Source organism: Rhinolophus ferrumequinum, chromosome 20 (genome assembly GCF_004115265.2).
Source record: "Rhinolophus ferrumequinum isolate MPI-CBG mRhiFer1 chromosome 20, mRhiFer1_v1.p, whole genome shotgun sequence".
NCBI lineage: Eukaryota > Metazoa > Chordata > Mammalia > Chiroptera > Rhinolophidae > Rhinolophus > Rhinolophus ferrumequinum.
The window spans coordinates 22,234,506-22,255,941 of record NC_046303.1 but is presented as its reverse complement, the minus strand read 5'-3'; the positions used below and the strand labels follow the sequence as shown (position 1 = coordinate 22,255,941).

Genomic DNA, 21,436 nt, shown 5'->3' with positions numbered 1-21,436 from the left:
GATGTTAGTAACTTAATTCTTAACAGTGGATGTGTGAGAGAAGGAATGAATAATTATTTTGGAGGCTACAAGGCTGAAAGTAATGGAAATAAAGTATATATATATATATGTGTGTGTGTGTGTGTATTCTAAGTGTAGTTTTACATTTCAAGGCCGGGGTAAACTTAGAAGTGATCAAATCTAAACCACTAATTTTGTAAAGTGAAGAAATTAGAAATATCAATTAGGATATAGAGTTTAATTGTTAAAGCAGGATAGAGAGGGGAATTAAATTGGTTACAAGGCTACACTGACTAATATAACTTATTATCAAATAATTGTATGTATAATATATGTATATTAAATATTAGCATATGTATAATTATATACAGAATTAAATTGTAATAGACTATCATTATTATATATATTGAAATACAAAGGCACATATATTTTTATAACAAAGAGTAATTTATCATTTACTAACATTTTTACACTAATTGAAGAAAAATAGTGAATATGTTATTTTACTTATTAGTTCTTAAAATAGTAACTAAATTGTCAACTGATGTCTTCTTAGTTCACTGCAAATGACCACTGATATTTTCTGTCTCTTCACTGCTTATGCAACAATGGAATCAGCTATGTTACTTTAGTTTTCATACTTTAAATTACTGAATCAGAGAATGCCAGTGCACTTTGAAGTCTTAGCATTCATTAAAAACATCAACCCTCAGACTTTGATTTCAAATTTAAAAAATTAAACATAGGATATTTAACATTCTTTTGCAAATGTGATGCATGGATATCTGATACTGATATCTAGCTAGGTATTGGTCACGTAACCTACTTGTATCCAAATAGATTGATTACTAAGTCTGCTTAAAATCAACAGAATAGTGATCAAATAAAACCTGGAAGAAAGCTTTCTTTCTCTGGCTCAGAAAACATGGGAATTAATCAAATATTTATCACATAGACATTGTATATCTATCTCATATTAAAGTGTATGTTTGTATCTTAAAATAATTAAAAATATTTAAATGCAATCAAATCCTGTGGGTTAGGACAATTGTTGCCCATCTGAAGCATTCTCTCCCTTCTGAGAATTACTCCCTAGTGATTATGGGATTTATTTTTCCATTAAAAAGTTAGGAAATTTTGTGGTATTTAAAGCAATAGAAGACATGGTACTGATTCTCCAGAAGCTTCCTGTAAAGAATTGAATTGGTGGTTGGATGTTTGATAATTTCAGAATGGCTATAATTCTCTCCTGCTTGTTAATTGGAGACAGTTTTCAATCTTCCAGAGGGAGTTAACACTTTTCTTAATATTATTCAAAGTATTAAATATTCACCCAATAATTAAATATTAAATTTTCATGTGTAGTTAAAATTTTAAAATATACTTTTACTTTATTGTAATTAGTTTTTAAATGTCTTTGAAGTAAGAAAAGCAGCAAATGGTTAACTCTGACATACGTGTATGCTGCTAAAAGTTAAGTGGATAGAGATATATCCGTTTGCTTTGGCAACGTGCACATCATTTATGATCTATACTAGTGGGTTCAATACAGTGGAGGGGGCAGAATTAAGATTAGATTACCTGGTGAAGTGAATGAGAGGTGAGGAAATAGGGACAACCAGTGTAGACACCTCTTATTTAGGTCCTCCTGTCTCCACCCTAACTCTGCGTTCGTGACAAGCTTTCTTTCCTGTGGATGCAGGGGGCAATCAAATTACTACACTGGCATGCTCAGGTTCGGACATTTATTGAAATATCATTTTACCTTCATAAGAATATTGCAAACACATTAAAAATCTAAATGGTAATGTTACAGAATCATGTACTTGCACATTTAGCATGAGTCTGTTAACCAGAAGTTCGTCTTCATGACATTTGACGTCTTTGAGATAATTCCTTATAACTCTGATTGAATAAGTTTTAATGCTTTCTTCATGTTTTCTATCACTGAAATAAAAGTAAATAGACATTAGGCTGTTAGTAAATGAAAGTATCAAATATTATAATCTTTTAATCCCTGAATCTAAAATTGGCCCACTTAATAGCTGTGAAAACATGGGAATTTATCTACAACATTAAGGTGTACATGTAAATTTAGGGATTAGAGCATTCAGAGCTGGTTAATCAACTTTCTTTATGGTAAACAATTTTATCAGAGAGACTTTCAGGGAGGCTCTATTTTTTTAACTGACCATTTTGTATTTGTACCACTGGATCTGAAATGAATAGTTATTAAATATAGTTGACACTGAGTGCTGTAAAAATTAAAACCCCAAGTCAGACTGTATCTCCTTACTTATGAAAGGGAGAGAAAAATACTTAATTATTATCACTTTGAGGAAATCACATGTGATCTTTATACCCATAGAATGGATTGACTCTCTTAAGGTTTGTTTAATTTTAGTGTATACTCTATTTTTTTTTTGGTGGTCTCCAAATTTAGTGATCATAAGAACGGTTGGACATCCCTGTTACAAAACAGATTCCGAGGTGCCCCAGTAATTCTGATTCTGGTGGGAGCTAAGAGTTTGCATTTTAAACACTACCACCACCACCACCACCCCCCCAGTGACTCTGATTTGTGGATAGCACCATTGGTGGGGATTTGACCCCTGGTAGAAGGACTGACCCCTCTAACAGTTAAATGTCAGCTAGTACCACTGTTCAAGATAATTTCTGAATACTTACATATTGGTAAATCTTGAGGTTCATATGTATATAATCTATTAGAGTATCTTCCAATTATATCAGCTCTGACTGTTAAAGAAGGATCTGCCAAGAAAAAATAAGTCTCTAATATATTACTTAAAATGTTCTTAAAATCATTCTTGCCTTTTACTCTAAAACAAATGTGAAGCAAATTTGTAAGCAAAATCAGTTTTCATACATGTGAGTTCATGATGAGTTAACCTGAATTCTCATTTTAGTGTGTCATTGCTCTCTGTCAATACAGTTTGGGGGACTGTACTGAAATTACATTGAGATATTGATTTAATAACATCAGTTAGTTTAAAAAAATATTTAAAGTTTATATGTAATAGATATGGTGAATTTTGGTTGTAGAACTAGCAAGAGCTGTTATTGACTGGGTTAGCAATGTGTTCACTTTTAAAAAAATAGTACTTAAACTAGCATTTAAAAATAAATGAATGCAAGAATAATAGTGATTTTGTAAATCTGAATATAATGAGATAACACACATACCCACAAACATGATTCTAGGCACATATTGTCCATCAGGTGATAAATTTTTATCTGTGGTCTCATGCTAGCAAGAGAAGAAAAAAATTAAATGTTATTGGATTGGATTGTTTTTGACAGTTGATTTTGAAAATAATTTATATGAATGAAGTTTACAGTAAATTCAATATTTTGGCCTTTTATAATTCTATATAATATTCTATATCCACCAACACTTTATAGCTCTTTTTGTCTTAAAAATAGAAAAAGAAGGGGATTCAAATTTTCCATTGAATTGTGATATTAAGAAAAACTGTAGAGATCATATACCATGAGATTCAGCATGATGAAATTATTCTGAGCCATTTCTTGTATTTCTTTATTTTGGGCAAACACTTTTTTTAGTGCTGTGGGGGAAAACATAATGAATACCAATCAGTTTTGAGGATAAAGACACCTTCAATGGAACACAGCAAAATTAAGCTAGTATTTGTTTGCATCTATAACTGGAATGTAAATACTTCACTGGCCCATTGTCACTTTGTCTCTCATTGGGAAACAGTGAAGGTCAGAGTCTGTTCATGAAAACATCGGGGGATAATCGCATGAATGGGGCCACCAGTTAATTTCATGTAACTCATTGACTCACTGGTTATAACAACATCTTCTTTCAGCAAGTTTCCTCCCCCTTTTTATTTTCTTGATGGGAGGAAGAGGGAAAAACAATTCTAAAGGACATGTAATATAAATATATTCAATATATTGCTAACAATTATTGTAATCTTTAAGCACCTTAGTGAAATGGTGGTATAGCAGTTGTCTTTTTTTTTTTTTCCGAATGGGATTTTCTGAATGCTGCCTTATCTATTCTTACCAGGTCACTTTTTCTAGTTCATACTGGAAATACAATAAGATCGCAGGAACTAAAATTACCTTGGCAATATTGACAGTCCTCCAAGTGATGAATAACCATCAGTGGCTTGTTACTAAACAGAGAGAGTGTGGAATTAAGTCAAGTGGTTAAGTCTGAGTCAGAATGTACAGTGAAATTAGATTTAAACTTTTCGTATTTTCAGTGAGACTCAAAGCACAAATCTGACTGACAAATCATAGCAGTGTAGTCCGTAGTAGTGTTACTGAAAACATGACCCGAGAACTTGGCGCATCACCAGGTAGCACATTAGAATTAGGATTCTCAGCCTCCATCCCAGGCCTACCCAATCAGAATCTCTAAGGGTAGAGTCCAGGAATCGGTAGCTTAACAAGCTCACCTGGTCATTCCGATGTACACTACAGTACAGTTAGAAAAATAAAAGTCTATCCTGTCTCCAGAGATGAAACAGTAATATGAACAAGGCATTGATTTCCAGCGAACATCTGTATACGATGTCAGGGTTGTTGTTTTTTCTTTTTAGTTTTCACCAAAAGGTTACTAATAGTTGACTGTTTTCACATCCTTTCATTCTTGTAACAACTCACAACATACAGTCTCAGGGAGAGTTCCTTCTCTGTACATTTTTCAGTTTCACTTTGATTTTTAAACTCTCTGAAAAAAAGCTTTTCTGGTACCTAATTGACTTCCCTGCTCATTAGGATAAGAGAAAAAAATTAGTGTATTAACTATAGTGAAGGATAAAGGAGTTATGATTTGGGTATACAGGATGCGTGTTTTTTTTTTAGTGTTTAATTTTGAGAAGATGCTCAGTACAAAAAGAGATAGACCCCAATGTATATGTATTAAGCATAAATCTTTTAAAATCAACAGAGGTAATCATATGAAATACTATAACCCCCTTTTTTTTTTATTCTGGTCTCAAAAGTATTAAATAACAAACTTGGAATTATTGTTTATTTTATTTAATTCTCAAACTTGAAATATAAGTAAATTTTAGGTAAGAATAAATCCTACAACTCACCTTTTAAGATTTATGACATAGAGGGAAAGATAGCATTTGCCAACAACTTCAAACTCATTGGTGAAAAAGCAGTCGAGAAATCCAATGAATGAAATATCATTCCTAATTTTTTAGAAAACTAAAGCTAATAATATTTATTGACATTTTTAGAGGCAAGTGTAGAACTCAGTCCTCCTAAGCATGAAGTGGTAATCTTTCTACTAGATAACTCTTCTCTGTTCGAACTTAGATAGGTACAGGTGTCCTGAGACAGAACAGTTAAGCGGCATGTCATTCTGATCCTGAACACCCACCCAACAGCTGGAAACAAGGACAGCTATATGTAGGGAAAGACATTGATGTAACTCGTGGAAAACTAATTTCAGCATCAGATTTCTGGGCAATTGGAGTTCAAGGGAAATTTGATCAAGACTACAGAAATCTGTCTTAACAGTTTAGCTGCAAATAGGTTGTTCAGGTATTCAAACCAAGCCACTATTTCATTTCAGGAAAAGCAGAGAAGTATTTCTGGAAGACAGTGAAGTAGGGACAGCCTAAAAAAGGGCTCAAAACTTTTTCAGCAAAGAGGTAAATAGTAAATATTTGAGGTTTTGCAAGCTGTGTGGTCTCATTCACAACTATTCAACTCAGCCATTATTGCAAAACAGCCATGGACAATATGTAACAAAATGAGTGTGGCTGTGTTACAGTAAAAGTTAATTTATGGATACTGAAATTAGAATTTCATGTAACTTTCATATGTCCAAAATACTGTTTATCTTTTGAATTAAAAAAATTAATCTAAAAATCATCCTTAGGTTACAGACCAAATAAAAACAGGTGGCCCCTGGTCTAAAATCTCATGAGCTAGCCCACCAGATTGTGAGAAACTTGAGTTGAGAGAAAGTGAAAATTTGTGGTAGCTGTACTTCAGCATCATTTGGTAAAAAACATCTTTTAAAATTCTACATTTTTTTCCTTTTAAAATAGGTTACAAATTCAAATGGTTTAAAATCTAAAAGTTAAAAATTTTTCCTCCCACTACTGCCTTCCAAAAGTAAGCAGTGTTACCATTTCTTATGTTTCCTTCGAGAGGTTTTCAGGTCATATTCCCAAATATGTACATGTGTGTATATATATATATATATATATATATATATATATATATATATATATAAATATATACATGTGTATATGTATAAGATATATACATATCATATATAATATGTAACATATATATGTTTATATATGAATAAGCATATTAATATCTACATGTATATGCATACATTTATGAACATGTATATGTTTGTGTATATGAATATATCAATGTATTTTATATGTCCAAATACATGTCCATGTGCATGTGTATGTATATGTTCCTTTTTTAAAACTATAAATACTACTGCACTATGCACATGTATTTGCATTTTGCATTTTTAGCATGATGCTACATCTTAGATATCATTCCTTTATGCTGCTATATAATATTCCATTATATGGAAATTCTTCAATGTATTTAATTAGTCCGCTGAAGATAGATATTTAAATTGTTTCCAAATTTCTGTGTTTTGGTCATTTTCAAACACAAACGCTGCTTTGGTGATGTTATTTATGTATGATTTTGCATATGGGTTGTATATTTGTAAAAAAATTTCCAGAAGTCAAATTTCTGGGTCAAAGAGTATATGCATTTATAATTTTGATACATCTGCTTTCCATGAAAGGAGTAGGGTGGGGCCAGAAGAGCATCTGGGATACAAAAGCTAAGTGCTTTCATTTTGCATCCCAGGCACCTCTCTTGTCTCACACGAGTATCAGCCCTTCCCTACTCCAAGAATTTAAAGAAATAAAATTTTGCAATAGTATCTTCTAGTACCTTAATGGCCTCATTTTTATAATTAAATCTTTGTAATTTATTGTGATAAAATCTGAGGCCTAGATACAACTTGATTTATTTTTCCCAGATGGCTACCAGTTTCTAACACTACGAGTAATTATTTTACATATTCTATCTCCCTTACCCCTGACCTAAAAATACCACTGTATTTCGTAAAAAATTTCTGTAGTGTCCAGTTTTATTTCTATTTGATTCATTTGAGTCATTTACTAGTAACGTATTGTTTTAGTATAGCTTTGTCCAATGTTTCATGTTGATTAAGGGCTAATTGTGGTGATTGTAGACATCCTCGTCTTATCCAGACTTTAATGGGATATTTTTATTTGTTTTCCCACTAAGGATGACGTTGGCTTTTTTGCTAGGATGGGTATGTCTTTGTTAGGATGAATGAAAATAAATAAGTATTGTTAAATAAAAGTTTTTTTTTTTTTAATCAAACATGGGTTTTGCATTCTATTAAATGTCTTTCAGCATTTCTGGAGATAGGAGATACTATGATCTGTCTCCTTATAAATATTAAGTTATTTGAATCAATCGATTTCTTAATCTTGAATCTTCCTGGCATTCCCAGACTAAATCTCACTTAATCGGGGTGTATTCTTTAAATGTTCCACTGGCTTCTCTTTGATAATATGTTGTTTATGACCCTCTTATTTGGAAATGATTATTCTGTAGACTTCTTTCTTTGGTAATATTTGTCCAATGTTGAGACGGTGTTTTATTCAATTCTCATTAGGAATCTTTTCTTCTTCTTAAAAGAGTATTGTAATTGAATGTTCTTCAGCTATTATACAAATTCTTTGGGAGCTTTGAAAAAGTACAACTTTCTCTTCTCTATCCCCAAAGATTTAGTATGTCTGTAAGGATAAAAGTTGTGTGACTCTTGGTCATTGAGTGGCACAGTGTGTGGCACAGAGCAGTGGCTACTAGTAAGTACTTGACTGATTGATTGATCATGAACATGGATTCCAATGAAAACTCCGATGATCAGACTTGAGAACTGTACTTGGTGCTATTGGAACTGTACTTGATGATCAGACTTGGTGCTATTGTACACCAGTTTCCTGTTTCAGTTTGTATAATGCCTGATGATTGGTACTGTTTTTATACAACTGATATTCGAAAGCTTGATTGAGTAATTAAGAAATTAATGCAAAGGTATTTAAAGCTCTTGATTATAAAAAAACAAAAAACATTCTAATGGCAACTCTTAGTCTAAACAGCATAGAGTAGCAGAGCAAATACATGGGTATTCTTTCAAAATCTAGCATGCTACTTTTGGGCTTTTCTTTGAGGAGGTATCTATATGATCTGTCAAAATTAACTGAGAGGTGTTTTACCTTTTTTGAATATGAAAGAGACCTTCTTCATAAGTCTGTACCCAAGTGATGTCATCTCCCCATCCTAAAACAGAAGAGAGAGGAATCGGTGCATTAACTCAGGACCACAGCAGAGCTCTGAAATGGACATGTGACAAGTAGCTGTCTGTCTACAGATGTTTAACTAAGCTACCAAGCACTTATCTGACATATGATACATGAGTATAACTAGAGATGAAAAGGTGGTGTCCTTTCAGATTATAGTATTGAGGTTTTTGTCAGTGTTTCAAACCTCAAGGCCAATGGCCTTGAATCCAGCAAGTGCTCAATAAGCGCTATTATAATTAGTGATGATTGAAAAGACATCTCTGCACTATGCAATTAATCTTTGCATACTTTTTAAGGCTATCGGGAATACTTTGGAGTGTACCACGCAGTGCCCTCTTATTTTGAGTGCCTGGCGAGGCTTGACTCCTTTTAAGTAAGTATATATCATGAATAAAAGGAATTCCAAGTTGAACTTTGAATTTTGACAAGGAGAAAAATTCTGGTGTGGGAATTTCATGATTGAGAAACACAGGTGTTCTGGAAGCATCCAGAAGAGTGAAGGAGAGGGAAACAATACAATGAGTAGAGAGAGAACCCAGTAAGTTTTAAAAAAGTGACACGGGTAGTTGGGAATGTGTATTAGAGATTAAAGAATAAGATCATTGAGCAGAAGAATGCACCAAAAAAAAAAAAAAAGTCCAGAAATATTGCAGAGTATTTTCAGTAAATGTCTTGGTCTACAGATGAGAAAGATTAAATTAGTGTGAAAACAGAAATATTTGCAGGCTAATTTGGACCCAGATTTTCTTATATGTCTCAAATGTCAGACTGCAGTTTTTGGTTTTGATATCAAGGCTAAAAGATGGCCAGGAGTTATGAAGCAGAATTATAAGCAAGATAAACACAGTTCCATGATTTTTGCTTGTTGGTTTGTTTTAGTTTTGTTTGCTTTTTGGGAATAGCTATATTACAACATAATTCACATACAAATACAATTCATGCAGTCACAGTGTACACTTCTGTGTATTCGCAGAGTTGTAGAGGCCTCATCATAATCAATTTTAGAACATTTTCATCACTTCGGGAAGAAGCCCTGTACCCTTCAGCTATCACCCCCTAATTCCTCCATCTCTCCCATCCCTAAGAAACACCTACTGTACTTTCTGTCTCTATAGATTTTCTTATTTTGAATATTTCATATAAATGGAGTCATACAATTTGTGGTCTTTTGTAACTGTATATTTTTACTTAATATAATGTGTTCAAGATTCATCCATGTTGTGGCACACATTAATACTTCATTCCTTTATATGGCCAAGTATTATTCCATTGTATGGATAGACCACATTTTATCTATGAGGTAGGACAATTAAGTTCATGAACTCATCCTAGAAGAAGTGCTACCTGCCTTATTACTCAATATCACTATGGTCACCTTTGAAGTGCTCCCCTTGGGAACTATGCACCGATGCCAGTGCATAGTCCACCCTTCAAAGCAATTTTGGAACTCTTTTCTTGGAATGGACATCAGAGCTGTCGTTGTATTACCCTTGATGTCCTGAATGTCATCAAAATGTCTTCCTTTCAATATTTCCTTTATCTTCGGGTAAAGAAAGAAGTCATTGGGGGCCAGATCAGGAGAGTAGGGAGGGTGTTCCAATACAGTTATTTGTTTACCGGCTAAAATCTCCATCACAGACAGTGCCATGTGAGCTGGTGCTTTGTCGTTATGCAATAGACATGAATCGTTGGTGAAAAGTTCAGGTCATTTTCTTCTAATTTTTTCACGCAGCCTTTTCAGCACTTCCAAATAGTAAATTGGTTAACTGTTTGTCCCATTGGTACATATTCATAATGAATAATCCCTCTGATATCATAAAAGGTTAGCAACATCATTGTAACAAGTTAGTGAACTTAATTGTCAGACCTCACTATTCATTCGTCTGTTGATGGACATTTGGGTTGTTTCTGCTTTTTGGCTTTTATGAATAATGCTGCTGTGAATATTAGTGTACAAGCTTTTGTGTGGACATGTTTTAATTTCTCTTGAGGATCTGAATTGCTGGGTCATATGGTAGCTCTACATTTAATAATTTAAAGAACTACCAGACTGTTTTCAAACTGGTTGCACTATGTTACACTTTTACCAGCAGTGTTGTTGGTTTGTTTTTGCCTGATTTTAGTATCTTAACATTGGAAGACACGTTATGTTAGTTTAATACGTTAACCTAACTATAATAATCCTGATTTTCTTTACAACTGTGCTTGAACACGTGTTAACTTCATATCACAATTTTTATTAAATAAGAGTTATTTTGAGAACAGCCACTGAGACTGGGCTCCTACTTAATTTTTTGATTCTGTTCCAAGTATCATTCAATGCTGGAACTCCAGCAAGGGGACTAATTGCTAGTTTCTGCTCCTGTTCAGCTTAGTCCCACAAACATTAAAGGAACATCTGCAGTATGCCTTACTCCACTTAGCACTGGGTGTACAAAGGTAAAACAACATAATCCCTGCTCTCAAACCATTCATAGCCTTGTAGGGGAGCCACATTGTATTACAATTTTGTGTATACATTTTAATCTCTTAATTACAATAGGCCAAAGGTGATACAGTTTAAACTCTCTTCAGAGTCTCTGTCCATGACCACAATTCTATTTCCAGCTATGCTTGCTTGTCTTCTGAGATTTTATTTATTCATCCAATATGTATTTATTGAGAACCTATTATAGCCAGTCACTAGGCTGGGTACTGGGCGTAGGGTAGTTCTTTTGATTCAAAAGGATCGAAAGAATTTGGGCGGAGTGTCACTGTTTTTTTCTTTTTCTTAAAGTTTTTATTACCTTTTCCAAATAATCTTCCCTCTTCTTAATGCTCTTTACTTGTTTGCTGCTGCCCCCTGCTTTAAGGGGCTCCATATGCTACTGTATACGCTGTACCCAAACTCGTCCCTCGTCCCTGTGTCTTTAATTCTCATTTATTCGGAGCTTCATTCTCTCAGTTGTTTCCTACATGCTAATAGATGATAAAAGGCTTAACCAAATATAAACCAATTCTTAATAATGGAGTTCCCAGCTGATGTCATTTTCCTTATTAAAATAGTTTCTAAATAACTGGACTCATCAAGTTCTTTAAAATGTACCATGCATATTGAGTATATCTTTCAAAAATTCACCAAAAAGTTTAATAGATGCTTGAAAATGAATGCACAGAATGTTGGGACCTTATGGCCCAGTTGTAGCATGCATTTTAACTCTTTCCTGGAGCGTCTTTAGGGCAATGACTTGTTTAGTCTCTGGCACTTTCAGGCTACAGAGCTCATTGTTTTATAACTATAGTGTTTATATATAGAGAGAGGTAAATTATACTTAGGAAAATATTTCCTTCTTTCATTTTATTTGTTTTGCAAAAACTTACTGGTCATTTTGGTTTATAGTTTCTGTGATTTTAAACTGAACAAGAATTAAGTAACTGGGCTGGACTTGGATGGATAATTGGCTGGCACTCAATCTACCTGTTAAGGAATGAATGAACTTGGAAAGAAAGTCAATATTTTAAAATTTGAAATGATGCTGTAATTGGTCTCCATTTGTTTGCTCCATTCATATCACTGTTTCAAGTAGTGGTTACATGTTTTGCAGTTTGTACTACTAATGTTAAATTAGCTATCTGGAGACAAATGATTTTGTTCCCATGTTGATTACCTGGAAATGTAGGAACCAATTTTAAGGATTTTCTTTATAAATTGTTTCTTTGCAGATGAAGATATATTTGTTTCTTAGGCCCAAGGAAAACAGTAAGTACAGAAATGTTTTCTAAACATGTAGCTAATGATAGATCTAGATCATGGTGTCTAAAACCACTGCAGCTGTTTTCAGGAGCCAATATAGCAAACACTTGGTTAACCAAAACTCTCAGAGGGAGGGATAAAGTATAATTATCTAGGATCCTTGTATAAAATCATTCCAAATTGTTATTTTTTTGCCTGAATAGAGAACAGGGAATTGGAGCAGATTCTGAGGGATATTCATCTCCTTTAGGACATTGTTATGACATATCAATCAATATTATTTTCCAGAACTCTGGTTATTAAAGCTATAGGATAGGAAACCAATTTTCCACTATTTCTGTAAAAGATATAGCAAATTGTTATTGTTTTACAGTTGATTTGGTTCACTTTTTAAAATCAACTGATTCTGCTTTTGTTGTTGCTTTTTTTTGTTTGTTTTGTTTTTTAAAGTTTATTGGGGTGACAATTGTTAGTAAAGTTACATAGATTTCAGGTGTACAATTCTGTATTACATCATCTATAAATCCCATTGTGTGTTCACCACCCAGAGTCAGTTCTCCTTCCATCACCACATATTTGATCCCCTTTACCCTCATCTACCATCCCCCTCCCCCCTTACCCTTCTGTTTTGGTTTGTTTTGCCTATTTTAAAGTGGTAAACAACAAAATATTCCAGTTAATTGAGTTTGCTTTATAAGGAGATTATGGGTAAGAGATGAGGAATTTTAAAATAATCCCAATGACTGAGTTTAGGAAACAAAATGAGATTCCAGTACCTCTCGCGAGTGTCTGAGGAGGCCTCTTTTCTTTTTTGATTGTAATGGAAAGGTTAGAAGAAACTGCGACGAGCAAGAGGCAGAGGGCTGAAGCTGAGTATAACATCATGTGTCCTTGAGAACCCCTCTGGAAAAGCTAGACGACAGAAAATAATTTTCAGAATCTAGAAGGTTACTTCAAGCTGTCATTAAGACATTTGTTACGAGTCAGACAAAAGCTATGCTGACAGGTGGCTCTGCTTGTGTGAGTTGACACAGTATAACCTCCTGGAATGTCATTCGCATTTTATTTTTAAAATATTTTTAAAATGCACCCAACTCAATAAGTGTCCACTTGGTGAAAAGCCGTATTCTGGGCATCGTGGGAGCAGTACAATGAAGCTGAAAGAGAACTGGATTGGGGCACTCAGAACTCATTTCTGAGGGCATTCTAGTGTTCACAGCTCTACCGTGAAACTCAAATAAGATAGGATTTGTTAAAGGTCTTTCATCTCTAAAGAATAATGCAATGGTGACCTCTGGCATGCATAAATATTCTTTTGATTCTTCTTGATCTGATAGATTAAAATAACACTTTAACTCTACGCCAATGTAATAAGATTAGGCATGAACAAATATTGCCTACAATAGATTTCAGAGAAAAAGTGGAAGACGAAGATTCTGTTCCTTGATAGTCTCTTATATTTCTCATCCTTCCACTTGTTACTCAGCCTTTTACCCCTCAGTTTACAATCCCGCTCTTTCTGAAATCAAGTTTATTGTCATATTGTTATAAATATATGTGTAAAAAAGAACAAACCTGCTGTCTGTAGTTCTCCCTTGGTTACTAGAATTCAAATGGCTTTTCAAGTCAATGTACTATCTTAAGATATAATCAAGTCTAGAGTTGGACCTGGCCTTAAACTATTTGATAAATGTTATTTGTAGCATATAAAACCCATGTGAAATAGTTGACATATGCAGTCATGAAATTACCTCGAAATATGAGATAAATGTACAGAAATCATTCACGTTGATTTAAAATTCCTTTAAAACCGTTTTCCTGTTGACTTATATTATTTAGTACTGAACTTCCTACCAAAATAGCGAATTGACTGTTTTGTGATTCTACCCAAACATGACTATTGCTATATGTAACTGTACTAGGCATTGTGGGAGAATTGAAAGATTAATAAGACAAATGTTCCTTACAATAATTTACTGCTTGACACTGGTAATAAGATCCTTATGTAATAGAGCAACGGTAGTTAATGAGGAAGATAACTTGGTGGTGGGAAGGTTTATAGATTCTAGGTTTCTCCAGACACTTCCTCATTCCTCTCATTGTAGTACCTTTCCCTTGCCAATGATGTTTCCCTTCAGTTCCCCTTTGGATTGAAAATGGTTGTCACTCCAGGCTAGCCCTATTTAAATCATTTCCCTTCCTACTCTGCAGTGAACCCCATTTTATATTTCTTTGTGTTCAATTATGGAAAAACTCTGTTAAACAATCACCATGGTGCACGATAACGGCCTCAGTTTAAGTTCTTATAGCTTATTAATACCAGAAAACATTTCAGAATGCCATCTTTTATTTTAAGGACCTGTCATCTTGTACCTTAAAGACTGAAACAAAGAAAGGGTCAAGTTCACTAGGGGATAGAGAGAGCTGACTCGAGCACACAAAGTGCAATGAAGGGAAGGCAAGCTGTGTCAGGTTGAAAGTTGCCATGGAGAAACTGAAGCAACCATCTAGGGCAGGGTCTTAAATCTGGAGGCAGCATCAGAAAGGTTCTTTATGGTAGAGATAGAGATAAGTAGGTGGAATCTACATGGAAAAAGAAAAAGTATAACTTCACCATTTTCCTATTTTAAAGCTGGCAAGCTTTTTTTTTCAAAATTCAAGTTATCATGTACTATTGTCGAAGACTGTTCTAGTTAAAAAAACAATCAAAATACCAATTTTCTATTTTACAGTGTTTGATAAATGGTAAAAATAGATGTTAAATACATCCCATGACAAAGCTGACCAATTTATGTATTGTTAGTTTTGAATAAGCAATGCTTTCCTTAAAGAAACAGAACTTGAACTGCTGAGGGTTCTCTAACACCAAAAGCACAGTTCAGCTGCTTGGGGGGGCACTGATGAATTACATGGTTAACAACCCTGGAGCCGCTTACAGCACACTTAGGAGGCACATAACCAACCGTCTACAATTAGGTGTTATAAACGCTGGCCAATTAGCATTTTCTAACTCTAGTATTTTACTTTTCAAAAGTAATTTGATGTAAGTCATTTACTTAGATATTATAGAAAGATATTCCTTATTTTAAATTATAACAACATTTAAAGGAGAACAGGGAAAAACAATTGTTACTTATAGCATCATTTTTGAAGAGTTTTTTTTTCCAATGCTGGTTTATTATAGTATCATTAATATAAGCAGAGAATAAAAGCATGAAGGCAGCAGAAGAAATCCAGTTCTCTAAAAGAAAAATATCCAAGTCCATTGAATGCTCCTTACACTTTACTGAAAGATCTTACTTTTGAATAGTGACACACGGATTACTTAAATACTGTAGCAGAGTTTGACCACCGATTATATAATCAGGAAATTTTGCTGGCTTACCTGAACTAGCCAGTGCTCTTGCTGGAAGTATATTCTGGATGTTTCTGGTTTAAAATGGGTGTGGATTTATAGACACAAACACACACACACCCCTGACCTACAGCCCCACCTGCATCGAAACAAGAGCAGTCAGTCACCTGCAAACTAAAAAAAGGGGCTTGTCTGAAAAACCCTGTGTTTCATTGCAGTTCTCATGCTTCTCACGCTAAAATAAACTCTTCTCTCTTTCTCTAAGTTAAGATTGAGTGTCCTCAGAAAATGAGGCCAAATACAATCTTTGGGCTTTTTTCTCGTTTACCTTTTACTTCCCAAGGTAATTTAATGTTTGGCGGGAGTTCAACACCAGAAAAAAAAAAGTGGGGAGAAAGGAACTGGTATGAATGTAGGAACTGTGTGTACACCATTGTTCTTGATGAAAGTTCAGTGAGGCTTGCAGATTAGATATAAAGCAAACAGGAATTCCTAAGGGTTACTCTGTTTACAGGAATGCAATTAACAGCTAAAGAGACCAGGTCCTTTTTTCTTCAGAGAGAGAGAGAGAGAGAGAATGCTGTTTTAAAATTCAACATTTTAATAATTTGATTACTCTACAGTCTTAATAAAAACCTTTACCTTACTATACAAAAAAATAGGAAAACAGGCAATTAGATAAGTTTGTTTATATTTATCTAATAGCTATATTTAAATTTTTTTCTAATTAATCCATAATTATGGTAAAACTTTTTCCAAGTATAGAGTTGTACCAAATAAAAAGTAAAATTCTCTTCTCCCTTCACCAGTACTTTTCTTGTGCACCCCACCAAACACACACACACACACACACACACACACACACACACAGAGACACACTTTCACTTCCCAGAATTAATTACTGTTAAAATGATCTAGGAGAGGGTTACCAAATCTGGCCCACCTGTTTTTGTACAACCTGGGAGCTAAGTACTGTTTTTACATTTTAAATGATTGGGAAAAATCAAAAGAAGAATCATATTTTGTGACATGTGAAACATGAAATTCAAATTTCAGTGTAGATAAATAACGATTAGTGGATGGAGTACAGTCATGTTCATTTCCTTATGTATTGTCTATGGTTACTTTTGTACTATAACAGCAAAGTTGAGTACTGTGATGGAAACTGAATAACCTGCAAACCCTAAAATATTTACTATCTGGCCTTTTACAGAATACGTTTGTTCCCTAATCTAGCCTATTGTTCAATAATCTTCCTTCCTTCCTCCCTGCCTTCTTCACTCTTTCCCTTTTCTCCCTCCCTCCCTCCTTCCTCTCTATCAGTCATTTTGTCTAATTACTCAATATATTAACAAATGCATTGTTAAAGGGGGCGGGTGATGGTTGTCTTGCTTCTGACATCAAGGTGAATGTGCTTCTCGTATTGTAACTTCAGACATAGCGCTGGTTTGATTCACTACGTTAAGAAGGGAGACATTTCATAGTCCTATACTACATCTCTTAAAAGCAGGGATGTTGGATTTTGTTCTACAAAGATGGATGTAGGGGTTTTCTAATTTCATATAGTAAATTTATAGTTTTCTTAATTGAACTTTCCTTGTGATCCTGAGAGAAACCCCATGTAGCCAGGTTGTAGTAGTCTCGCACTATACCACTAACTTATTTATTCGTTTAAGCTGTGCTTTCTTTCTTATAAAGGATTCTCAAAGGGAACCTTCCTTGGGACATGCTATTCAGATAGAATTCTTTCTGCTGAAGGTTAAGAAACTTGACTTACAATTTTAATTTCAAACCCAGAATTTCCAAGCAAAGAAACAACTGGGCAGTGATCCTCTTACAGAGGAGAGTGGAAGTGCTTTCTCCTTGTTCTTGACAAGCAGTGGTTTATAGAAAATTCTCAAAATCTTCTGACATCCCTGCTAAACTCCTCACATAATGTATTTTAATAGATAATGAGAAGAGAATGAGAAAGAAGTCAAATGCCTAAGAGGCAGTGAAACTAAGTCCTATGTCTGAGCTGATCAACATGTTTTGTTCCCACCCATTAGTGTAACTATGTAATATATCCTCTAAAACAGGACAACTTTGAGAGTAAAAGGAGGTAACATAATCTATTGGAATTATTTAATTTTTAAAATAAGATTTTGAAATATATTTGTCAGCTCAAACTGGTTTTCTTATATAATGGATCACAAAGAGTACTCTTGAACATTATTCTCAAAAGTTAAAAATTTAAAAAGTACATTCATGCACATTATGTTGAAATTTTAAAAATTATTCTTTGTATATGTTTGTTAATTGGTTTCTTAACCATGCTTGTCTCTGATACTGGGTGGCTGGTATTTTTCTGAAGATTGTTCTGGTATTATTGGTCTTTATTTTTTCAATGGGATCTTATATTTACTCTTTTTATAAAATTGCCTGCAATCACCTTCAAAGTTGTCCTCGTGGTAAATAGTATAGTTGAAATTGTCATCAGCTTCAGTTGGTATGTCTCTGTAAACCATACTATTTTTAATTAAGTTAAAAATTTAATTTTTAAAAATTAATCTTCCTGTAGGTGCTTGGTTACCTGGTAAGCTCGAGAAAATTTATTTCAGTGGAGGATAGTTTCAATTCTACTTTTAATCTTATTTAAAAATTATCTCAAATACTGTTTTTAGTCTCTGTTTAGAGTCCTTTCTTCAGTTTTATAAGGTGAAACATCTATTTTATTTTACTTATTTATTTTTAAATATTTTTTTATTAGTTCCAGGTGCACAAAACAATGTAATAGACATTTATCATTTATATCCCTCACACAGTGACAACCCCCTATCCCCCATGCACTACCCCTCTGACATTGCACACAGCCATTACATTTCCACTGTCTCTATTCTTAATGCTGTACTCCGCTTCCATATATATACATATATATACATATATGTATAATTATAGTTGACATTCATTATTGTTCAGCTTCAGCTTCAGGTGTACAGTGCAGTGATCAGGCATCTACATCATCCCTTAGGTGGTCTCCCTAATGTGACAAGTGTCCATTGGATACCCTACAAAATCTTTACAACATTACTGATTACATTCCCCAAATTGACTTTCGTTTCCCCGTGGCAATTTTGTGGTTACCGACTGTGCTTTCTAATCCCCTCACCTTCCTCCTTATCCCCACCCTCCCTCCCATCTAGCAACCCTCAGTTTTTCCTCTATGTCTCTGAGACTGTTTCTGATTAGTTCATTCATTTATTCTTTTCTTTAGAAACATCTATTTTAAATGTTTTATTAAATTTCCAAGCTACAAAATTGTAGGTCCTTTCTGTTTCATTTGGGAACAGAATAGTAATTTATCCAATTAAATAAAGGCTCTTTAATTAGTCACGATAGTCCACATTTGGCGTTAATTCTTTCAAGACTAGTGACCCATATTTTCATAAGATTAATTGGTTACATAAATCATAAATTGAATTTTAGGTTAGGATTTACCTATCCACTTTGTGTATTTGTGTGTCCATCTGTCTGTTTATGTTTTAGTTTGTCAGTATCTCAGAATACATAAAAAACAAAAACAGTACAAAAAGGTCGACAGTGGAAAATAGATCTCTTTCCCACCCACTTTCCAGTCTATGCATCTTCTAACTGGAGGCAATAATTATCAACTTCTTGAGCCTTCTTCCAGAAATAATTTATTTATATTTAAGCATGTCCCTATCCATTTATTATCTATTTATCTAATTGATTTATCTATCATCTCTGTATATATCTTCCTATTTTTTATTAACACAAATGATGTCATTCTATCAATATTTCTGACCTTCTATTTTCGATAACATTTAATATCCTACTATCTCAGAACTGGTAATTTCATGAAACTAATAAATAAAAGAGAAAGACTATTCTGTAGAGAACATTTAACTGTCTTTATTTGCTAAATCCTGTAGAAGAAAATACTTAAAAAATTTTTGTTTCTAGAAAAAAAGATTCTGTGGATTAAAGGAATAGCTATCTCCAGAATTTGTTATTGAGCAGTGTTATTTTATAACAAACATTTAAAATCATAGTGTTTTTATAAGCCTCTCATGTTGTGTCAGCAACCTATAGATTCTTGCTCCGTCAAGAATAGTTCCATTTCCTATTGCAAAATAACAACTCTTTATTTAAGCATCTCAAGTCTCTTTTTCAGAGTAGTACAACCAAACACTTCGTAAACATGTGCTATTTTTCACAATATGAATGTACTCGGGATTTATTCCTTGCTTCTTGCCCTGTGGGCCACATAAGATTAAATAGAATCATGAATGTAGCTTTCGGATTAGATTCAAGTCTTTCAATTAAGCTCTTCCCTGTAGCCTGTGGGGGTAACATTTTGCTTTTATCCATAAAAATGTCTCTATGCCTTGAATAGGCAGAGCATTTTTCTTTTCATGGAGGGAGATCAGGGACCTAGACTGGCCACTCAGTTTCCCTAGTTACAGTTTGTGGAGAGCCTGTTTTGGAAATTATGGGTGAAATTAAAATGGAGTGTGCAGAGTTGAGAGGCAGCCATAGCAAGTCTGCCTCCAATCCAAAAATAGTTACCAAATGAATGGAGAGCAGTAGAGTAGCTACCAAATGAATGGGAAGAAGAAAGCAGAGCCAGGGAGTAACAGAACAAAGGGAAGGAGAGGAATAGACAGTGGGGTCTGGGGATTCAAGGTCTCTTGGATGATGTGTGGGACAGCCGGCTCCATTTAAAGAGTTGGAGAGAGTGTGGGTGTGGTCTTATCATGAGAGTGGAGAACGAAGAATCTTAAGATGGCAAATATAATGTTTGTAATGACATTTACAACTTTGAATTTAAAGGCTATGGTTTAATCTGTAAAAGCTAAATTATATTCACGAGCTGCAGATGTGAAAGCACCAAGCCACACAATAAATTATGTTTCTAGGGGAATTATATATCTTTGTGTAGGGAATCATTTTGTTTTGATAATTTCAAAACATGTTAATAGAGGAACGTTCCCTGAAAGAGGATCTTCTACTTCACACAGCCGAATGCAATACTTGGTCAGGGTCCTTAGGGAATAAATATTGTACGTACAAATCCTCAATGCAAATCCATGCTTAAAAACATATTCTACAAGTCAACTAAATTGCATATTATAATTTTGTAAATACAGATTGATGTTTTGTGTGCTTGAGGAGTGACCAATACACTAACAGTCCTCAGTCCTGCTAAAGCTCTTCATTTATGTTCCCTCTGTTTTGTTTCAGGTAATACAGGATTTTAATTTCATAGTTTACATTTGCTGTAGGTCCCTTTTAAAGAATTGCTGTACTAAATACCTTTGGTTGCTTACTTATGACTATTTTTCTTTCATACATGCTTCTTTTATGAAAGACAATGATTTCCTTCAGATAGTCCCTTATTTCTGTGCTGTTGTATATTTAGAGGAGGTGGGCCCTATAGCTGGCATCAGAGGGAAATCTTGATGAGTTTATTCCAGTGGTTTTCAACCAGTGGTATTTGGCAATATCTAGAGACATTTTTGATTGTCACAACTGGAGAGGATGCTACTGGTATCTAGTGGGTAGAGGCCAGGGATGATTTTAAACACCCTGCAAAGCACAGGACAGCTCCTGCAGCAAAGCATCATCCAGCCCAAATGTCAATAGTGTTGAGGTTGAAAACTTCTGGTCTATTTTAACCAAGTCATGGTGGTCCCATTCTAAACCAGTGTTGGTGTAAGCATGAACATGTGATATGATTCTGGCCAGTGAAATACGAAGGCAAATGTACGAGAAGTTTTTGTCATGAATAGAAGTCAATAAATGTAAAGATAATGGCCCTTTTCGATTATATATCATGTCTGGATGTAATAGATGGAACTGTGGTAACCACCTTGATGTAATGAGGGTGGTTAAAGAGGACAAAGTTGATGTACTTTAAAGAGACTGATAGGAAGAAGGAAAGAATCT

At 34.2% G+C, this 21,436-nt stretch overlaps 1 protein-coding gene across 1 annotated transcript; it reads right to left on the bottom strand.

Moving 5' to 3' along the window:
- Positions 1-690: 690 nt before the first annotated feature.
- On the bottom strand, positions 691-15,776 carry AGR3 (anterior gradient 3, protein disulphide isomerase family member). The gene is made up of 8 exons (XM_033088589.1): positions 15,518-15,776; positions 12,909-13,044; positions 8,313-8,376; positions 4,114-4,166; positions 3,511-3,587; positions 3,205-3,268; positions 2,689-2,772; positions 691-1,947 (listed from the first exon to the last, which is right to left on the bottom strand). The coding sequence occupies exons 2-8, from the start codon at positions 13,015-13,017 to the stop codon at positions 1,898-1,900; spliced, it is 501 nt and encodes a 166-aa protein (XP_032944480.1). The 5' UTR covers positions 13,018-13,044; positions 15,518-15,776; the 3' UTR covers positions 691-1,897.
- Between the last annotated feature and the right edge of the window lie 5,660 nt (positions 15,777-21,436).